At 46.8% G+C, this 20,650-nt stretch overlaps 1 protein-coding gene across 1 annotated transcript; it reads right to left on the reverse strand.

Annotated features, from left to right (window-relative positions):
* Positions 1-11,925: 11,925 nt before the first annotated feature.
* On the reverse strand, positions 11,926-14,866 carry LOC130282410 (protein spinster homolog 1-like). Its single transcript, XM_056530632.1, has 2 exons — positions 14,770-14,866; positions 11,926-13,513 (listed from the first exon to the last, which is right to left on the reverse strand). Exon 2 carries the CDS (start codon positions 13,111-13,113, stop codon positions 11,974-11,976), a length of 1,140 nt encoding a protein of 379 aa, XP_056386607.1. The 5' UTR covers positions 13,114-13,513; positions 14,770-14,866; the 3' UTR covers positions 11,926-11,973.
* Positions 14,867-20,650: the final 5,784 nt, after the last annotated feature.

The raw sequence follows: 20,650 nt of genomic DNA on the forward strand, positions 1-20,650 counted from the left end.
ACGACCTACAGGTATATCTTCCCCCAATGGTAAATTTTTGGCCTGTTTTAGGATGTAAAAATGAATCACCTTTGATTATACTGTTACAGTGGCAAAGCGGAACAGTACGGGGGCCTACGACTATGTATGGGGGCCTATAGCTATATTTATGCGGACGCAAAGCAGGAAATTGTACTGTGTGGGGCAATGCACATGGGGAGTTTGTGAAGAGGTTTGTATTGTACTGGAGAAAAGAGCTTAAATGTTTGTTTTGCTGGTTCTGTGGAGACGAGTCTTAACTGGAAGAAATCTTAATGGCGGTCTAGGCCTGATAGTGAAGAATAAGAAAGGTAAACAACTCAGATCCTAGAAGATGTCATAGGGAAAGAAGCAGGGGTCTTTGGGAGAGGATATAGCATGAATTAAAGTATATGAATTTTACTATATTCATTATAAAAAAGTCTCTAATATGGGGGTACAATTTTTGGGAATGGACTGTCAAGGTCCGTGGCCCTGTGAACAAGCAAAAACACGAAATGTGCGTTAGGGTAGCGTGTTCCTTGTTACCCGCAGGTAGTGTTTGGTGACTGATGGGACTTTCCCTTCTGCAGTGGTGGGGGGTGCAGCATGTGTTCGGGACTTGTATTTCACCCTGATTTAGTGTACCCTTGTACTTTTCGTACTTTTTGTGTTTTGGGAGGCCGGTATTCTTTGTGCAATATTTTTTGTGGAAGTGCAATAACATCATGTACTGTACTGTTATTTTATCATGTTCTTTGCACTGTAGCACTTAGACACCTTTTATTGTATGGCCTCTGCTATTTGTCATCTCTCATAGTATGGTTTTGTAATCTGCACGTGGCACTTGTAAGCCCTTTCCCTTACAGTCCAATAGAGAAAACTACACATTTCTCTTTTCAGTCGGTCCAATCATTTCCTGCGGGCACTTGTTTGTCATGTTTTTTGTGACTTTTATGTGATTTTATCATGATGTCTTGTGTAATTTCAATAAAGATTGTTTTCATGTTTGCACATATATTTGAGTCTACCGTATTTTTGTAGGATTTGTATGTTTATGGTAGCTATACCACTACGGCAGAGCATTTGTAGGATTTATAACAATATTTTGGAAGTGGAGACAGTACAGGTAACTGCTTGCCTCTGTAGCCAGGGCCCAGCAGGGTGTGGCATATATTGTCTGTCTGCAAGATTCTATGGGGCGGGTGATGATGGGGGTATTTTGAAAGAGTTTTTTGACTTTTACTGACACTTACACGTCCAAAACCACCTGCTCTCTAGGGGAGCTAGCTGCTTTTGTGAATAGTATTTCCCTGCCCTCCCTCTCACCGGGTCAGCGAGGCGAGCTGGACTCACCTCTCACTTTGGAGGAGTTGGAGACGGCTCTGAAGGATTCAGCAAATGAGAAGTCCCAGGGGGTTGATGGCACCCCGAGTGAGGTGTATAAGCTATTTCAGGGAGTCCTGTTGCCCCAGCTTCTGGTGCTTGAGTCAGCAGTCTTGGAAAGTTCCCTTCCTCACTTTATGCTTGAGGCTATTGTGGTACTTATTCCAAAGCCCGGAAAGGATCTGATGCCAGCAGGATCCTACTGACTGATTTCTCTGCTATACACGGATGTTAAGCTGCTGGCATGGTTACTCGCAAACAGACTGGCAAAGGTTGTCTTATCCTTAGTCCACGGGGATCAAACAGGCTTTATGCCTGGGAAAGCTACTGTGGATAATATTTGCCAAGTCTTTCTTAATTTTCAGATGTCACAGGAGGTGGCTGAGACTCGGTCCATTTTTTCACTCAACGCTGCCAAAGCCTTTGATAGTGTTCAGTGGAATTATTTATGGGAGGTTATGGATTGTATGGGATTTGGGCCTAGATTTTTGTCCTATTGGAACCCGAAGGCTTGCATTAGAGTGAATGGGCGACTCCGGGAGCCCTTTGCCTTACAGAGGGGTACACGACAGGGTTGTCCCCTGTGGCAGCTTCTCTTTGCCCTTGCCATAGAGCCTCTGGTCTGTTTGATTTGATCATCTACGGAGAAAGTAGGATTTAGATATGGTGGCATTGAAGCGAGAGTAGCTCTCCTAGGTCTCTGACTCTCGTTATGAGGGTAATATTTAATTTTGGCTTGTTCACGGGCCTCCTGATAAACTGGGCTGGAAACGTTACAGTGGGGTAAGGCTTCAGGTGGGCTTGCCTTGCCGAATCCCTGGCTATACTATCTGGCTTCTCAACTACATCAATTAAAAGGTTGGACATGAGTGACGAATTTGATTCCGTCTAGCAAATTATTTATGGCTAAGCATGGGAGATGAATACCAATTCACATCTTACAAATAGGTTCTCTGACCAGGGTCCCTGCCACTTCACCCACCACCAAGTTACTGTGTAAGGTCTGGGAATATGCCAGGAATTTATCCGGCCTATCGGGCTGTACAAAGTTCACACCAGGGGTGGATCCAGAGTCTACTCTCGGCAGGGGCACTATTAGAGTATTTTGTGTTGGCAGACAGAAAATAAGATGTTGCTTACAGAACTTACAATATTATTAAATGTATCATACAGTCCTAAACTTGTTTAAGACTCTTAGGCCATGCTCGCATGTCATAATAATTTTCAAATATACCAATAGCCACAGAATGGGAAAGTGCTAAATAAGTTTTTACCATTTAAAACTACAGCTCCCAGCATGACCTAAGCAGTGGTAAGGGGATGCTGGGAGTTGTTGTTTCACCCATCATTACTGCAGAACTTACAAGTGACTCCAGCTCTGATAGGACATAGTGAGGAGGATACACAATGATATCAGTCACTACATGTGATGTCTTCTCTATAGTGGGGAGAATACACAATGATATCAGTGACTACAGGTGACGTCGTCTCTACAGTGAGGAGGATACACAATGATATCAGTGACTACAGGAGACGTCTTCTCTATAGTGAGGAGAATTCACAATGATATCAGTGACTACAGGTGACATCTTCTCTATAGTGAAGAGAATACACAATGATATCAGTGACTACAGGTGACTTCTTCTCTATAGTGAGGAGAATTCACAATGATATCAGTGACTAAAGGTGACATCTTCTCTATAGTGAAGAGAATACACAATGATATAAGTGACTACAGGTGACGTCTTCTCTATAGTGAGGAGAATACACAATATCAGTGAGAACAGATGACGTATTCTCTATAGTGAGGAGAATTCACAATAATATCAGTGACTTCAGGTGACGTCTTCTCTATAGTGAGGAGAATACACAATGATATCAGTGAGAACAGGTGACGTCTTCTCTATAGTGAGGAGAATTCACAATAATATCAGTGACTTCAGGTGACATCTCTATAGTGAGGAGAATACACAATGATATCAGTGATTACAGGTGACGTCTTCTCTATAGTGAGGAGAATAGACAATAATATCAGTGATTACAGGTGACGTCTTCTCTATAGTGAGGAGAATACACAATGATATCAGTGACTACAGGTGACATCTTCTCTATAGTGAAGAGAATACACAATGATATCAGTGACTACAGGTGACGTCTTCTCTATAGTGAGGAGAATACACAATGATATCAATGACAACAGGTGACGTCTTCTCTATAGTGAAGAGAATACACAATCAATAGATTGTCTATGCATGTAGATACCTTCATAGTGCTAAAATATAAGTTTTCAGCATAAACAATATAAATACACGGTATCTAACAAATACAGTCGAAGACATATAAATTACAAAGAAAGCCGATTGTTCTAAATCTAAAAGGCAAAGAACACTGGGAGGCGTGTGGCTGCAGATGCCTAAAGAGGCCACCCCCAAAGACACCGTACTGTATGTGTATAAAAAATCTTTAGCAGTACAATGTTTTATACATAAGAAATGAACTTAGTAATTCAGGATCATATCTAATCTCCTGTTCAGATCGTGAGGAAATCTGGTATTCAATTTTAGAATCCAGAAGACCTCACGGTCCAGGATTTTTTGCCTGAGATTGGCACCTCTTGAGGACAATCTCACTCTTTCGATACACTGCAACTGTAAGGAGGATGTATTACCACCGTGGACTTCAGCAATATGTTTAGATACCATAGTGCATCCTACATATTGAAGGTTACAGTCACGGCACGTGAATAGGTAGATAACTCCGGTTGTGCTGCAGTTAATGTATTGGTTCTTATTAAATTTGTTATGATTGCTACATGATGCAAAGCTGTTAGAATTGCACATATATCTGCAGCACACACATCTTGTTGCCCCGCATTTGTAGGACCCTGTGTAATTAAGCCATGTAGGTTTTTTCTCAGGTCGATCAGAAAATAGACTCATCGATAATAGTTGGCCCAGAGTAGGAGCCCTTCGTGACACACACATATACCATGAGTCAAAAGCTTCCCTGACTCCGGGGTCAGTGTTCAAAATGGGTACATATTTGTCACTAATTTTCTTGACCGACCTGAATTCAGTACTATACTGAGTTGAAAAGATGATGGGCTTGCTGACTTCCCCAGGCAAGGGTTTGATGTAGTTCATTTTAATAAGGTCTGTACGGTTCCTCTCCTCAGCAATCTTCACTGAGGACCAATTGGGATACCCACGCTGTCGCAAGCGGTTGCCTGTTTGCCTAGAAAAATCAGTCTCAAGGGAGCAATTACGGCGTGCCCGGATCATCTCCCCCAGGTAGATTTTCAATTACATGAACCGGGTGACACGATGCGGCATGTAAAATTGAATTTACTGATGTTTTCTTTCTATATGTAGTGGATATAATTTTGCCGATCGATTTGTCACCCCGTAAGTGTAAGTCAAGAAAATCTATTTCCACCTGTTGATGGCGGCCCGTAAATCTGAGGTTACAGTCATTGGAGTTAAGAAACTCTATGAACCCCTGTATGGCCACCACATCGGATCCCCAAATGAACAGGAGATCATCGATATAGCGACCATACCACAACAGGTGTTCGCTGTAGGGGTTACTGAGGGCGAAAAGAATCCCCCCGTCTTCGTGTACCTGTCTGTTCTCCATGATATCCTAATAAAATACCTGTTCCCTGAGTCAAGCACTGGACGATCCTTCTTTTTCCTCTAAATATAATACTATCACACACTGCACCCTCTGAATATAATACTACCACACACTGTGCCCTCTGAATATAATACTACCACACACTGTGCCCTCTGAATATAATACTATCACACACTGCACCCTCTGAATATAATACTACCACACACTGCACCTTCTGAATATAATACTATCACACACTGCACCCTCTGAATATAATACTATCACACACTGCACCCTCTGAATATAATACTACCACACACTGCACCCTCTGAATATAATACTATCACACACTGCACCCTCTGAATATAATACTATCACACACTGCACCCTCTGAATATAATACTATCACACACTGCACCCTCTGAATATAATACTACCACACACTGTGCCCTCTGAATATAATACTACCACACACCGTACCCTCTGAATATAATACTATCACACTGCACCCTCTGAATATAATACTACCACACACTGCACTCTCTGAATATAATTTGCTGTGTAGTGCACCCTCTGAATAAAATACCGTAATGTATTGTGGCCCATAAAAAACGTACAGCCCCAGAAATTACTCATAATATACACTATACTTCTGAAATGCAAAACACTCTGTGCCTTCACATATAGTAATGATGCCCCATTTTGTACCCCTACATATAATAATTATGACCCGTCCTGTTCCCCCACATAATAATAATGCTGTGCCCCTAACATATAATGCCCCCGTTCTTTGCCCCTCACATATAATGCCCCTGTTCTTTGCCCCTCACATATAATTCCCCCATCATGCGCCCCTAACATAAAATGCCTCCATCATGCGCCCCTTATATATTATGCCACATCATGCGTCCCTCACATATAATTCCCCTTGTGCTGTGCCCCTCACATATAATGCCCTCTGTGCTGTGCCCTTCACATATAATGCCCCTGCTCTTTACCCCTCAAATATAATGCCCCCATCATGCGCCCCTCATATATAATGCCCCCATTATGCGCCCCTCACATATAATGCCCCCTTTGCTGTGCCCTTCACATATAATGCCCCCGTTCTTTGCTCCTCACATATAATGCCCCTATCATGGGCCCCTCACATATAATGCCCCTATCATGTGCCCCTCATATATAAAGTCTCCATCATGTGCCCCTCATATATAAAGTCTCCATCATGTGCCCCTCACATATAATGCCCCCATCATGCGCCCCTCACATATAATGCCCCCATCATGTGCCCCTCATATATAATGCCCCATCATGCAGAGAGGTGTAGAGGAGTGTACATGGGTGGCAGAGGGGTGTAGGGGAGTGTACATGGGTGGCAAAATAAAAGTTTAAAAAAAAGTTTAAAAAAAGTTTAAAAACACACCCATTAACACCCCCTCTTTTCCCAAATTCCATATAAAAAATATATAAACATAATAAAAATAAGCATATGTGGTATTGCCGCGTGCGTAAATGTCTGAACTATAAAAATAGATTGTGAGTTAAACCACATGGTCAATGGCATACGCGCAAAAAAAATTCCAAAGTCCAAAATAACGTATTATTTGGTTACTTTTTATACCATAAAAAAAAGCGATTAAAAAGTCTGATCAAAACAAAGGGGTCAGAAGAGGACAATTTTAACCCCTTCCCGCTATTGGACGTATGCATACATCCAGGCGAACTACACGTTCGCGCAAATGGATGTATGAATACGTCCAAGCGATCTCCTGCTCTGCCGCTGTCAATCACAGCCGGAGTCCCACCGCAGCTGCCGGGGCCGCGATCGCGCCGGTCCCGGCAGCATTAACCCCATAGATGCCGTGATCAGTTCTTATCACGGCATCTATGGTGTTTGCAGGGGGAGCGCTCTCCCCCTGCCCATCAACGGCGGCGCCGCGATAAAATAAGGGGGATCGAGGGTGTCCAAGACACCCTCGATCCCCCTTGAAGAGATAGGAGTGAGGTGGCAGGGTTGCCACCCCTCCTATCCCTGCTATTGATCGGCGGAGCGGCCGACCAATAGCAGACTGGGGGCAGGGGGGGGGGTTAAAGTTCGGTTCCCCTCCGCTATGCCCACCCATCGGTGTCCGGGCACAGCGGGGGGAACCGTGTAGTAGCGGTGGTGGCAGCGGCGGTCACTTACCCGGCGGCGGCTGTAATCATGGCGGCGGTGGAGGTGAGTATGGCGCCGCGTGTTCGGGAGTCTGTTGCCTAGCAACATCTGCAGGGCGACAGTTTAGAGAGTGGTCTCTACACTGTGGCCCTCCAGATGTTGCAAAACTACAACTCCCACCATGCCTTGACAGCTGTTTGCTGTGTTGGCATGCTGGGAGTTGTAGTTTTGCAAGATTTAGAGGGGTTCAGGCTAGAGATCACTGACAGTGGTCTCTAAACTGTAGCCCTCCAGATGTTACAAAACTACAACTCCCAGCATGCCCAGACAGCAGTTTGCTGTCTTAGCATGCTGAGATTTGTAGTTTTGCAACATCTGGAGGGCCACAGTTTAGAGACCACTGTCAGTGATCTCTAGCCTGAACCCCTCTAAATCTTGCAAAATTACAACTCCCAGCATTAAGGAACAGCAAATGGTCTCGGTATGCTGGGAGTTGTACTTGAGTGCCTCCAGCTGTTGCATAACTACATCTCCCAGCATTCCCTTTGGCAGTCAGTACATGCTGAGAGTTGTAGTTCTGCAACACACTGGCACACTGGTTGGGAAATACCGAGTTAGGTAATAGGTTCTATTACCTAACTCAGTATTTTCCAACCAGTGTGCCTCCAGCTGTTGCAAAACTACAACTCCCAGCATGCACATTCTGTCAGTGCACGCTGGGAGTTGTAGTTTTGCCCCCCCTCCCATGTGAATGTACAAGTTACATTTACACTGGCGGCGGATTACAGTGAGTTCCCCGCTTCAAGTTTGAGCTGCAGCCGCAGCTCAAACTCCTAGCGGGAGACTCAGTGTAATCCGCCGTCAGTGTGAATGTAACCTAAAAACACTACACTACACTAAAATAAAATAAAGAGTAAAACACTACATATACACACGTACACTGCCCCCCCCTTCCCCCCCCCCCCCATAAAAATGAAAAACGTATCCTACAGCAGTGTTTCCAAAACGGAGCCTCCAGCTGTTGCAAAACAAAAACTCCCAGCATTTCCGGACAGCCATTGACTGTCCAAGCATGCTGGGAGTTTAGCAACAGCTGGAGGCACCCTGTTTGGGAATCACTGGTGTAGAATACCCCTATGTCCACCCCTATGCAAATCCCTAATTTAGGCCTCAAATGCGCATGGCGCTCTCACTTTGGAGCCCTGTCGTATTTCAAGGCAACAGAATAGGGCCACATATGGGGTATCACCGTACTCGGGAGAAATTGCCTAACAAATTTTGGGGGGGGCTTTTTCTCCTTTTACCCCTTATGAAAAGGTAAAGTTGGGGTCTACACCAGCATGTTAGTGTAAAAAAAACATTTTTGTACAATAACATACTGGTGTTGCTCCACACTTTAAAATTTCACAATCGTTAAAAGAAAAAAAGCCTCCAAAATTTGTAACGCAATTTCTCCTGAGTACGGAGATACCCCATATGTGGGCGCAAAGTGTTCTGGGGCTCAGAACAAGGCTCAGAAGGGAGAGTGCACCATGTAAATTTAAGGTCTAAATTGGTGATTTGCACAGGGGTGGCTGATTTTACAGCGGTTCTGACATAAGTGCAAAACAATAAATACCCACATGTGACCCCATTTTGGAAACTACACCCCTCACGGAATGTAATAAGGGGTACAGTGAGCATTTACACCCCACATGTGCCTGACATATCTTTGAAACAGGGGTCTGTGAAAATGAAAAATAAAATTTTTAATTTGCTCAGCCCACTGTTCCAAAGATCCGTCAAATGCCAGTGGGGTGTAAATTCTCCCTGCACCCCTTATTACCTTCCGTGAGGGGTGTAGTTTTAAAAATGGGGTCACATGTGGGGGGGGGGTCCACTGTTCTGGCACCACGGGGGGGCTTTGGAAATGCACATGGCCAAATTCTCTCTCCAAAAGCTCAATGATGCTCCTTCTCTTCTGAGCATTGTAGTTCGTCCCCAGTGCACTTCACGCCCACTTATGGGGTATTTTCATACTCAGAAGAGATGGGGTTACAAATTTTGGGGGGGTATTTTCTGCTATTATCCCTTGTAAAAATGTAAAATTTGGGGAAAACAAGCATTTTAGTGTAAAATTTTTTTTGTGGGGTATTAAGGTTCACTTTACCCCTTGTTACGTTCCCCAAGGGGTCTAGTTTCCAAAATGGTATGCCATGTGTTTTTTTTTTCTGTCCTGGCACCATAGGGGCTTCCTAAATACGGCATGCCCCCAGAGCAAAATTTGCTTCCAAAAAGCCAAATGTGACTCCTTCTCTTCTGAGACCTGTAGTGCGCCAGCAGAGCACTTTTCAATCCCCATATTGGGTGTTTTCTGAATTGGGAGAAATTGGGCTTCAAATTTTGGGGGGTATTTTCTGCTATTACCTTTTTTAAAAATGTAAAATTTTTGCTAAACCAAGCATTTTTGGTTAAATTTTTTATTTTTTTTTACATATGCAAAAGTCGTGAAACACCTGTGGGGTATTAAGGTTCACTTTATCCCTTGTTACGTTCCTCAAGGGGTATAGTTTCCAAAATGGTATGCCATGTGTTTTTTTTTTTGCTGTCCTGGCACCATAGGGGCTTCCTAAATGTGACATGCCCCTCGAGCAAAATTTGCTCTCAAAAAGCCAAATATGACTCCTTCTCTTCTGAGCATTGTAGTTCGCCCGTAGTGCACTTCAGGTCAACTTATGGGGTACCTCCATACTCAGAAGAGATGGGGTTACAAATTTTGGGGGGCATTTTCTGCTATTAACCCTAGCAAAAATGTGAAATTTGGGGGGAAACACACATTTTAGTCTAGTTTCCAAAATGGTATGCCATGTGTTTTTTTTTTTCTGTTTTGGCACCATAGGGGCTTCCTAAATGCAACATGCCCCCCAAAAACCATTTCAGAAAAACGTACTCTCCAAAATCCCCTTGTTGCTCCTTCGCTTCTGAGCCCTCTACTGCTCCCGCCGAACAATTTACATAGACATATGAGGTATGTGCTTACTCGAGAGAAATTGGGCTACAAATTCAAGTATAAATTTTATCCTTTTACTGCTTGTAAAAATAAAAAAATTGGGTCTACAAGAACATGCAAGTGTAAAAAATGAAGATTTTGAATTTTCTCCTTCACTTTGCTGCTTTTCCTGTGAAACACCTAAAGGGTTAAAACACTTTTTGAATGTCATTTTGAATACTTTGGGGGGTGCAGTTTTTGTAATGGGGTCATTTATGGGGTATTTCTAATATGAAGACCCTTCAAATCCACTTCAAACCTGAACTGGTCCATGAAAAATAGCGAGTTTGAAAATTTTGTGTAAAATTGTAAAATTGCTGCTGAACTTTGAAGCCCTCTGGTGTCTTCCAATAGTAAAAACTCATAAATTTTATGATGCAAACATAAAGTAGACATATTGTATATGTGAATCCAAAAAAAAATTTTTTGGAATATCCATTTTCCTTACAAGCAGAGAGCTTCAAAGTTAGAAAAATGCAAAATTTTAAATTTTTTAATCAAATTTGGGGATTTTTCACCATGAAAGGATGCAAGTTACCACAAAAATTTACCACTATGTTAAAGTAGAATATGTCACGAAAAAACAATCTCGGAATCAGATTGATAAGTAAAAGCATTCCAGAGTTATTAATGTTTAAAGTGACAGTGGTCAGATGTGCAAAAAAGGGCTGCATCCTAGAGGTGAAAATGGGCTGTGTCCTTAAGGGGTTAAACGTATAAATTTTCCTTTTTTCCCGTTTCGCCGTACATTATTGGGTAAAATGACTGATGTCAATACAAAGTAGAATTGGTGGCACAAAAATAAGCCCTCATACTGATTTTTAGGTGTTAAACTGAAAGGGGTAAGATTTTTAAAAGGTAAGGAGGAAAAAAAGAAAGTGCAAAAACAGAAAAATGATTGGTCCTTAAGGGGGTAAACTACATACCCACTGATAAACAGACATTGGATATTGTGCATTGCTGCCTTTTTTTTTTGCTCGTCAACTTCAGTAGGGGTTCCCCGCGATTTTTTCGCCCCGGGTGCCCCGAGCCGATAAAGGTTGGCATAGGGCATAGCACTAACCAGTATTATTGGTCATCTTCAGCTCTGGTCTGCTCAATCTCAGACCAGAGCCAAAGACCCCAGGAGACGGCCGGAGGCAGGTGAGGGGACCTCCAGCAGCCATATTGGATGATCAGATCCCCGCAGCAGCGCTACGGGCGATCCGTTCATCCATATTAAGTGCCCTTCTGCCGCAGATGCTGTGATCTCTATTGAGCACGGCATCTGAGGGGTTAATGGTGGAAATCGTCTGGTGCTTGGGCTCATGTTCATGAAATAGATGTATGTCGTGGTGTGTTAAGTACCACCACACCATGATGTACATTTACTTCCGATGTCGTTAAGGCGTTAAATCGAAATCACAATATTTACCTCCATTAACGCAATCGCACAATTTCCCCATATCATGCAGCTCTAATACACACACATAAACACACATATACATACAAAAACATATATACATACACAAACACACACACATACACACAAACACATGAACACACTCATATACACACATATACACACACATATACACACAAACACATACACACACTCATATATATCCCTCTTCTTATTCATAGTCTTTTTATGTCTTTGGAGGAGATTTTCATTTTCTATTTGGGGTTTGGACACAGTTGGATAGGTAGAGAATAATGTTTTAACTGGTAAAGTGGAACAGAGAACAATTGCAGCAATTTTTTATTTTTTTTTAATGAAGTAAACGAGATAAAGGTAAGCAATGACTTTTCCTCAGTCTGAAGCGCGGTCCTCATCGGCAGGAAGCAGTGAGGAGGAGGAGGATGACGGAGGTTCAGATTCCATCTCTGCTTCTTTTTCGTCCCTCTCTATAAATAGGGCCGTGGCCATGAAGAAGGCCCCTCCGATGACTGCCATTATGGTGGAGGTCATGAGGGCATACTCCAGGCTGCGGTATTTCAGAAGAGGGGATTTGGCATATCCTCGTTCGTAGGTGTCAGATATCAGGCCGATGAGGTACGGGCTGCCGGCGTCACCTAGGAGGTGATAGATTGTCATCTGCACGGCCAGAGCTGAAGATCTCCTCCACGGAGTTACTACTTTTAGTATAATGTCAGATATGAGGGTGAAATTTACTGACAGAAGCGTCTCTCCGATGAAGATAAAGATGTTGGTGGCAATAAGGCTGATGTTGCCAAAAGTCAATGCCAACAGAAGAAAAGGGGCGGAGAGCATCATCGCGCAGCCACACACAAGCGGGTCCGCCCGTGGGTTGGATTTGCGATATCTTTTACTTATCTCCGACCCTGCTACAACTCCCAGAATGCCGGAAACTACTGTAACCACACCAAATATTAGGATGTCGTGATAGTCACACGGTTCAGCACGGCAAGGGTCCTTCTCTTGTAGGAGTGTTCGTGCGTGGGTCAGGTATGACGGACCCCATACACCTATGGCTCCCACTATGAAGGATACAGCCGTCGATCCCATGGTGGTTAACATGAAGCTTCGATTTTTAAATAGTTTTTTCAGATCTGTCGTCCATTTGGCAAACTTCTGGGATTTGTTGTTCTTCTTCCCGTTTGTAGTCGTTCTTGGAAGCTCCTTTGTGACCAAAAGTATCAAAGCCACAGCTATGAGGCCCAGGCCAGGGGTGACCCGAAACGCCCAGTGCCAATCGCCCCTTGCTGCATCAGTCACTTTGGGCCCGATGATGTATCCTAGTCCGCAGCCTACAGGTATGACGGAGTAAAACACGTTCAGCATGCGGGTCCGCTGGTCACTTGTAAAAAGGTCTGCAATGATGGAGGGGGCGATGGTGCAGAAAGTTGCCTCTCCAGCTCCAACCAGCCCACTCGTCAGCAGGAAGGGCAGGAAATACCCGTCAGGGATGAATGACAGGGTAAGTGTCATGCTCAGCCAAACGATGACTCCTGCGCAAACAGTTTATTTCTTATTACAGTGGTCGCCCAAATATCCGGCAATTGGTGCGACCAGCACGTAGCTTCCAATGAACAATGTATTCAATAAGCCGGACAGACTAGCATTGGTGTCATATGCTTTCTGTATATAAGGCAGCACCCCCGCCACGCTGGAGCGATTTGCGTAAATGAGCAAATTAACAAAGGCGAGGATCACTACGGTGATGATGGAACGTGCGGTGGACATCACGCTTAGAGATGGCAGGTTCTGCCTCTCAGGGATATCGCCCTTTTCTACATCCATATCACTATGGTCCTCCATTGCTTCTTCCTCCTCCTTCAGTAATGGGTCTTGTGGAGAGGCCATGGTCACAGGTCAGAGCCTGAAAACACTAGAGAGAGAGAGATAAGTGAACACATTAGACAACATGTCATCATTCCTGTCATTATACAATAGATCCTTCATACAGAGCAGAAATGTCCAGCACAGAACCACAAGATAACACTAAGACCATCGCAGCCTCAGAAGAAGACGCTTCTCTATAAGTGTTTTATATGGAGACGTCTTCCCTGAGGTTTCCAATGTCTGATAACCCTGAACCTGTCCGGTCCTAGTAATATCTGATAACCCTGCACCTGTCCGGTCCTAGTAATATCTAATAACCCTGAACCTGTCCGATCCTAGTAATATCTGATAACCCTGAACCTGTCCGTTCCTAATAATATCTGATAATCCTGAACCTGTCCGGTCCTAGTAATATCTGATAACCCTGAACCTGTCCGGTCCTAGTAATATCTGATAACCTTGAACCTGTCCGGTCCTAGTAATATCTTATAACCCTGAACCTGTCCAGTCCTAGTAATATCTGATAACTATGAACCTGTCTGGTCCTAGTAATATCTGATAACCCTGAACCTGTCCAGTCCTAGTAATATCTGATAACTCTGAACCTGTCCGGTCCTAGTAATATCTGATAACGCTGAACCTGTCCGGTCCTAGTAATATCTGATAACCCTGAACCTGTCCGGTCCTAGTAATATCTGACAACCCTGAACCTGTCCGGTCCTAGTAATGGCGGATTATAAGGGCTTGGCTGTAAGGTCACTGGCCAATAGGAAGTTCATACTGTAGATACAATTGGGCTATCCCGCTATATACATTTACTAATAATGAACCTACCCCACCTCATTGGGATCTATCCGTCCCCTATATGACTTTCTGCCACTAGTTGATTTGAACATTTTCCCTTTCGGAGTACCCAGAGTATTTCTATTGTTAGTACACAGAATATTATTATATACTATTATATTTCTGCCCTAATCTTTCTGTCATTCTTTTACTACACCACCAAATCTTTCTCATAGACTTATATCTTTTAGAACATCATGAATTAGGACTCTTTTTCTTGGGGGCTTTTTTGGGCATAATTGCATTTTAGCACTTTTGCAAAAAAAAGCTCTGGTCATGATACTATCTGTGCGTTTTATTATGTTTAATGCCTAAGCCAAGTATTGTCACAATGCTATGAGGAATATAACTTTTGTTTCTTCTTTTGGAAATTGATTGCAATTCAAAAAAAATAAAAAATAAACTGACAAACAAACAAAGTGCCCTGTGTATGTATGAATAGAAGAGGCTGAGACTTACCTTGTGGTTCTCTCTTCAGACAAGGAACGGTCAAAATCTCGAATTCTCTATCGCAAATAGAAACTCTCTAAGAAACACTTTACACCACAGGTTGTGAATGCAAAACACACTGAAGAGACTGCGGCCGGCGCGCAGCTCTTTGTTCAGCTTACGGTGACATCATCACAAGCATGTGTGACATCACAGGGTTCTAAACCATCTTCAGGTATCCATATATAAATTCTTTCATATTTATATATATATATATATATATATATATATATATATATAGCAATCCAAGGGAAGCAGCACCCCAAGAGAAATCAATGTTATGGTGTATGCAGAACCGGACCCTGGTCAATGGTCCATATGTAGATAAAAATTTGAAGAAATCCGCAGCACACAGATCAATAAAGGTGCAAAAAAATTACATTTATTCCATATCCAGTTGAAAGTTACAGCCAGTTCAACCAGCTATTCTGGTCTTTCTCAAGCATGCTGGGAGTTGTAGTTTTGCAACATCTGGAGGTCCGCAGGTTGTAGACCACTGGTATAGGAGGTAATACTCACGTGTCTCCGCCGCTCCGGACCCGTCACCGCTCGTCACCGCTGCCCAGGATGTCGCCTTCCATCACTGTTGCTGCGTTCCCAGGGTGTCCCCGTCGCTCCGGAACGTCTCTGCTGCCCGGTATCCTCGCTCTCCGTCACCATCATCATGTCGCTTTGCACACTGCTCCTATTGGATGACGGGACGGCGTGCGTGACGAAGTGATGACGACGAAGGAGAGCGCCGGCCATGCAGGGGATCCCAGCACGGAGAAGACACCGAGGAGGCAGGTAAGGTCCCTCTCGGTGTCCTGTAAGCTGTTCGGGACGCCGCAATTTCACTGCAGAGGTCCACGAACAGCCCTACTGAGCAGCCGGGTTAGTGTCACTTTCGCTTCAGACGTGGTGGTCAACTTTGATTGCCACGTCTGAAGGGTTAATACAGGGCATCACCGTAGATCATTGATGTCCTGTACTAGCCGTGGGTCACGTCATCGCGCACGTCGTGGATGATGGGACGGCGTGCGCGATGACGTGTTGACGACGAAGGAGAGCGCCGGTCATGCAGGGGATCCCGACATGGAGCAGACACCGAGGAGGCAGGTAAGGTCCCCCCCGGTGTCCTGTAAGCTGTTTGGGACGCTACGATTTCTTAGCGGCGGTCCCGAACAGCCCGACTGAGCAGCCAGGTTGTCACGATCCCGGCTGGTAGGAGGTGGATTCTCTGTGCCAGAGAGGGATTGGCGAGGACCGTGCTAGTGGACCGGTTCTAAGTCACTACTGGTTTTCATCAGAGCCCGCCGCAAAGCGGGATGGTCTTGCTGCGGCGGTAGTGACCAGGTCGTATCCACTAGCAACGGCTCAACCTCTCTGACTGCTGAAGATAGGCGCGGTACAAGGGAGTAGACAAAGGCAAGGTCGGACGTAGCAGAAGGTCGGGGCAGGCAGCAAGGATCGTAGTCAGGGGCAACGGCAGGAGGTCTGGAACACGGGCTAGGAACAAACAAGGGAACGCTTTCACTAGGCACAAGGGCAACAAGATCCGGCGAGGGAGTGCAGGGGAAGTGAGGTATAAGTAGGGAGTGCACAGGTGCAAGCTAATTAAGGTAATTGGGAAGATTGGACCAGGCACCATCATTGGTGCACTGGCCCTTTAAATCGCAGAGACCCGGCGCGCGCGCGCCCTAGGGAGCGGGGCCGCGCGCGCCGGGACAGGACCGACGGAGAGCGAGTCAGGTACGGGAGCCGGGGTGCGCATCGCGAGCGGGCGCCACCCGCATCGCGAATCGCATCCCGGCTGGAGGCGGTACCGCAGCGCACCCGGTCAGGAGATCTGACCGGGGCGCTGCAGCAACGAGGATGAGGCGAGCGCTCCGGGGAGGAACGGGGACCCGGAGCGCTCGGCGTAACAGTACCCCCCCCCTTGGGTCTCCCCCTCTTCTTGGGTCCAAAGAACCTGAGGAACAAAAACTCAATTCTTTCGTGAAGAGGTCCGATGCACATTAGGAGGGGTTCCGTGCGGTAACGCACGGCACAGTCCAAACTTCCATTGTAAACACAATTGCTGTAGAGGGGTCTGGCGAGACTGGTCACAGGGACGATGAACCTGTTGATAAGAGAGGCCAAAAAAAAAATTCCTGCAGATCCGGAATCCAAGAAGGCCATAGTAGAGAAGGAGAAGGTAGAGGCAGATATCCGCACAGGCACAGTAAGGCGTGGAGAAGCAGAGTTGACATCAAGAACTGTGTCACCTTTGTGCGGAGTCAGCGTACGTCTTCCCAGGCGGGGAGGACGGATAGGACAATCCTTCAGGAAGTGTTCGGTACCGGCATAGTACAGGCAAAGATTCTCCATGCGGCGTCGTGACTTCTCTTGAGGTGTCAAGCGAGACCGGTCAACTTGCATAGCCTCCACGGCGGGAGGCACAGGAACGGTTTGCAGAGGACCAGAGGAGAGAGGAGCCGGGGAGAAAAAACGCCTCGTGCGAACAAAGTCCATATCCAGGCGGAGCTCCAGACGCCATCCGGAAAAACGCATGTCAATGCGAGTGGCAAGATGAATGAGTTCATGTAGGTTAGCAGGAGTTTCTCGTGCGGCCAGAACATCTTTAATGTTGCTGGATAGGCCTTTTTTAAAGGTCGCGCAGAGAGCCTCACTATTCCAGGACAACTCGGAAGCAAGAGCACGGAACTGAATGGCGTATTCGCCAACGGAAGAAACACCCTGGGCCAGGTTCAGCAGGGCAGTCTCGGCAGAAGAAGCTCGGGCAGGCTCCTCGAAGACACCACGGACCTCAGCGAAGAAGGACTGGACTGTGGCTGTGGCAGGATCATTGCGGTCCCAGAGTGGTGTGGCCCCAGACAAGGCCTTTCCAGAAAGGAGACCACGGCAGAGTCTAGAGTCCTCATCAAATTTGTCTGGCAGGGACAAGCAGGGGTTAGGAGCGGCCGGTTGCTGCGGAGGAGTTGCAGGAGCCGGCGGAGGAGATGGTTGTTGCAGCTGCTGTGTCTGTGGCAGCAGCTGCTGTATCTGTGACTGAAGTTGCAGTGTCACGGTGGTCAAGTATGCCAGCTGGTGATTTCGTTGGGCAATCTGTCGGGCTTGCTGGGCGACCTGTCGGGCTTGCTGGGCGACCAGTCGGGCTTGCTGGGCGACCAGTCGGGCTTGCTGGGCGACCAGTGTGGGGAGGTCGGCGACAACTGGCAGAGGAACTTCAGCGGAATCCATGGCCGGATCTACTGTCACGATCCCGGCTGGTAGGAGGTGGATTCTCTGTGCCAGAGAGGGATTGGCGAGGACCGTGCTAGTGGACCGGTTCTAAGTCACTACTGGTTTTCACCAGAGCCCGCCGCAAAGCGGGATGGTCTTGCTGCGGCGGTAGTGACCAGGTCGTATCCACTAGCAACGGCTCAACCTCTCTGACTGCTGAAGATAGGCGCGGTACAAGGGAGTAGACAAAGGCAAGGTCGGACGTAGCAGAAGGTCGGGGCAGGCAGCAAGGATCGTAGTCAGGGGCAACGGCAGGAGGTCTGGAACACGGGCTAGGAACAAACAAGGGAACGCTTTCACTAGGCACAAGGGCAACAAGATCCGGCGAGGGAGTGCAGGGGAAGTGAGGTATAAGTAGGGAGTGCACAGGTGCTAGCTAATTAAGGTAATTGGGAAGATTGGACCAGGCACCATCATTGGTGCACTGGCCCTTTAAATCACAGAGACCCGGCGCGCGCGCGCCCTAGGGAGCGGGGCCGCGCGCGCCGGGACAGGACCGACGGAGAGCGAGTCAGGTACGGGAGCCGGGGTGCGCATCGCGAGCGGGCGCCACCCGCATCGCGAATCGCATCCCGGCTGGAGGCGGTACCGCAGCGCACCCGGTCAGGAGATCTGACCGGGGCGCTGCAGCAACGAGGATGAGGCGAGCGCTCCGGGGAGGAACGGGGACCCGGAGCGCTCGGCGTAACACAGGTTAGTGTCACTTTCGCTTCAGACACGGCGGTCAGCTTTGATCGATGATGATGATCACTGCGATCGATGATGTCCTGTACTAGCCCCGGGTCCCGGCCGTTGATGGCCGCAGGGAACACCGGTTTTAATGTGTATTTGCCGTATAAGATGCACCAACTTTTCCCCCCAGTTTTGGGGAAGAAAAAGTGCGTCTTATACGGTGAAAAATACGGTATATATATATCCCAGTATACAACACATAAGTGATGAAAAGGACAAAAAGATAAAACTAATAAAAAAATTTGGCTTACAAAATAAAGCCCAAGCACAACTCTGAAGAGGGGCCATGAACCCCCTCACCTAGATATTGTCACCCGTCCCTCTGTACAAGATGTTACCTCACACCATCCAGATAACATATGCAATAAAATATGCAATATATACACAAGATAAGGGATATAGCAATATGACACGGATTAGTGATATCAAAGATTCTTCAATAATGCATTCCCTATATACCTGCAAACGTGTCGATAATAGGAAGCAAGCGTCCCAGACTGGATGGAGAGACCAAGGAATACTGATGTTATTATGGGGACGAGGCCACAGAAGACACCACGAGTTCCGTCGCTCCCAAGGTGACTTCCTCAGGGGTGCTGTGCTTCTCAAAGTCCCTTCACATTATATATACAGTGACCCCCCCGACCTACGATGGCCCCGACATATGATCAAATCGACATACGATGGCCTCTCAGAGGCCATCGCATGTCGATGTCAGCATCGACATACGATGCTTTTTTATGTCGGGGCCATCCCATTAAGTGCTATCCGGCAGCGCAAAATGCTTAAGCTGCTGCCGGATAGCAGCCTAATGTTCCCCGTGTGGTGCGGTGAGTATTACTTACCCCTTCATGATGCTCTGGGGTGCCCTTCAGGTCCAGCGCTGGTCCTGCGGTGTCTTCTCGGCCCTCTCTGGTGACGTCAATACGCTGCCGTCCCGTCATCCAATAGGAACGGCGTACGCAGCGGCGTAATGACGTCGCTACGCAGGCCCAGTAAGGCCTTGCGGAAGACAGCAGAGGGCCGGAGAAGACCAGGAGAGCCCAACGGAGGCCAGGGGTCACCATCAGGAGCAGCGGGGACACCATCAGGAGCGGCGGGACGCGGTCCGGAGCGGTGGGGACAGGTGAGTACAGCTTCCTATACTTTACATTGCACGAATCCCTCAACATACGATGGATTCGACAAACGATGGCTCGTTTGGAACGAATTACCATCGTATGTTAAGGGACCACTGTACATATTTTAATTAGTTAATTGACTAATACCTTGCAGATGGGCACCGCGCCATGTTCGGCGACCTCTTGAATCTAATGCGCTATTTTATCTTCCAGTCTGTAAGTAATTGCATCATATCCGGCGCCTGTATTGTGCCGGAACAACCACTCCATATATGGAGAGGCTTTGTGCGCACGACAGCCTGGTACGTCACGCGCAGAGTCACGTGACCTACATTACGCACTACGTAACCACCGTGCATCGCATAGACATCTATGTTTTGCTCAATCCTTGCGACACGAGCGGAGTTACATGACCGCAACACACATCACGTGACTGCCGTGCATCGCGCATGCGCCCAAACTAAATTTCAAGAATGTACCTGTTACGCCGAGCGCTCCGGGTCCCCGCTCCTCCCCGGAGCGCTCGCTACACTCTCCTCACTGCAGCGCTCCGGTCAGATCCACTGACCCGGGGCGCTGCGATACCGCCTCCAGCCGGGATGCGATTCGCGATGCGGGTAGCGCCCGCTCGCGATGCGCACCCCGGCTCCCGTACCTGACTCGCTCTCCGTCGGTCCTGTCCCGGCGCGCGCGGCCCCGCTCCTTAGGGCGCGCGCGCGCCGGGTCTTTGCGAT

Source organism: Hyla sarda, chromosome 7 (genome assembly GCF_029499605.1).
Source record: "Hyla sarda isolate aHylSar1 chromosome 7, aHylSar1.hap1, whole genome shotgun sequence".
Classification (NCBI taxonomy): Eukaryota; Metazoa; Chordata; class Amphibia; order Anura; family Hylidae; genus Hyla; species Hyla sarda.

What these genes read in the sequence shown, in the direction of transcription:
- LOC130282410 (XM_056530632.1), bottom strand. Translation starts at nt 13,113, where the DNA reads ATGACACTTACCCTGTCATTCATCCCTGACGGGTATTTCCTGCCCTTC.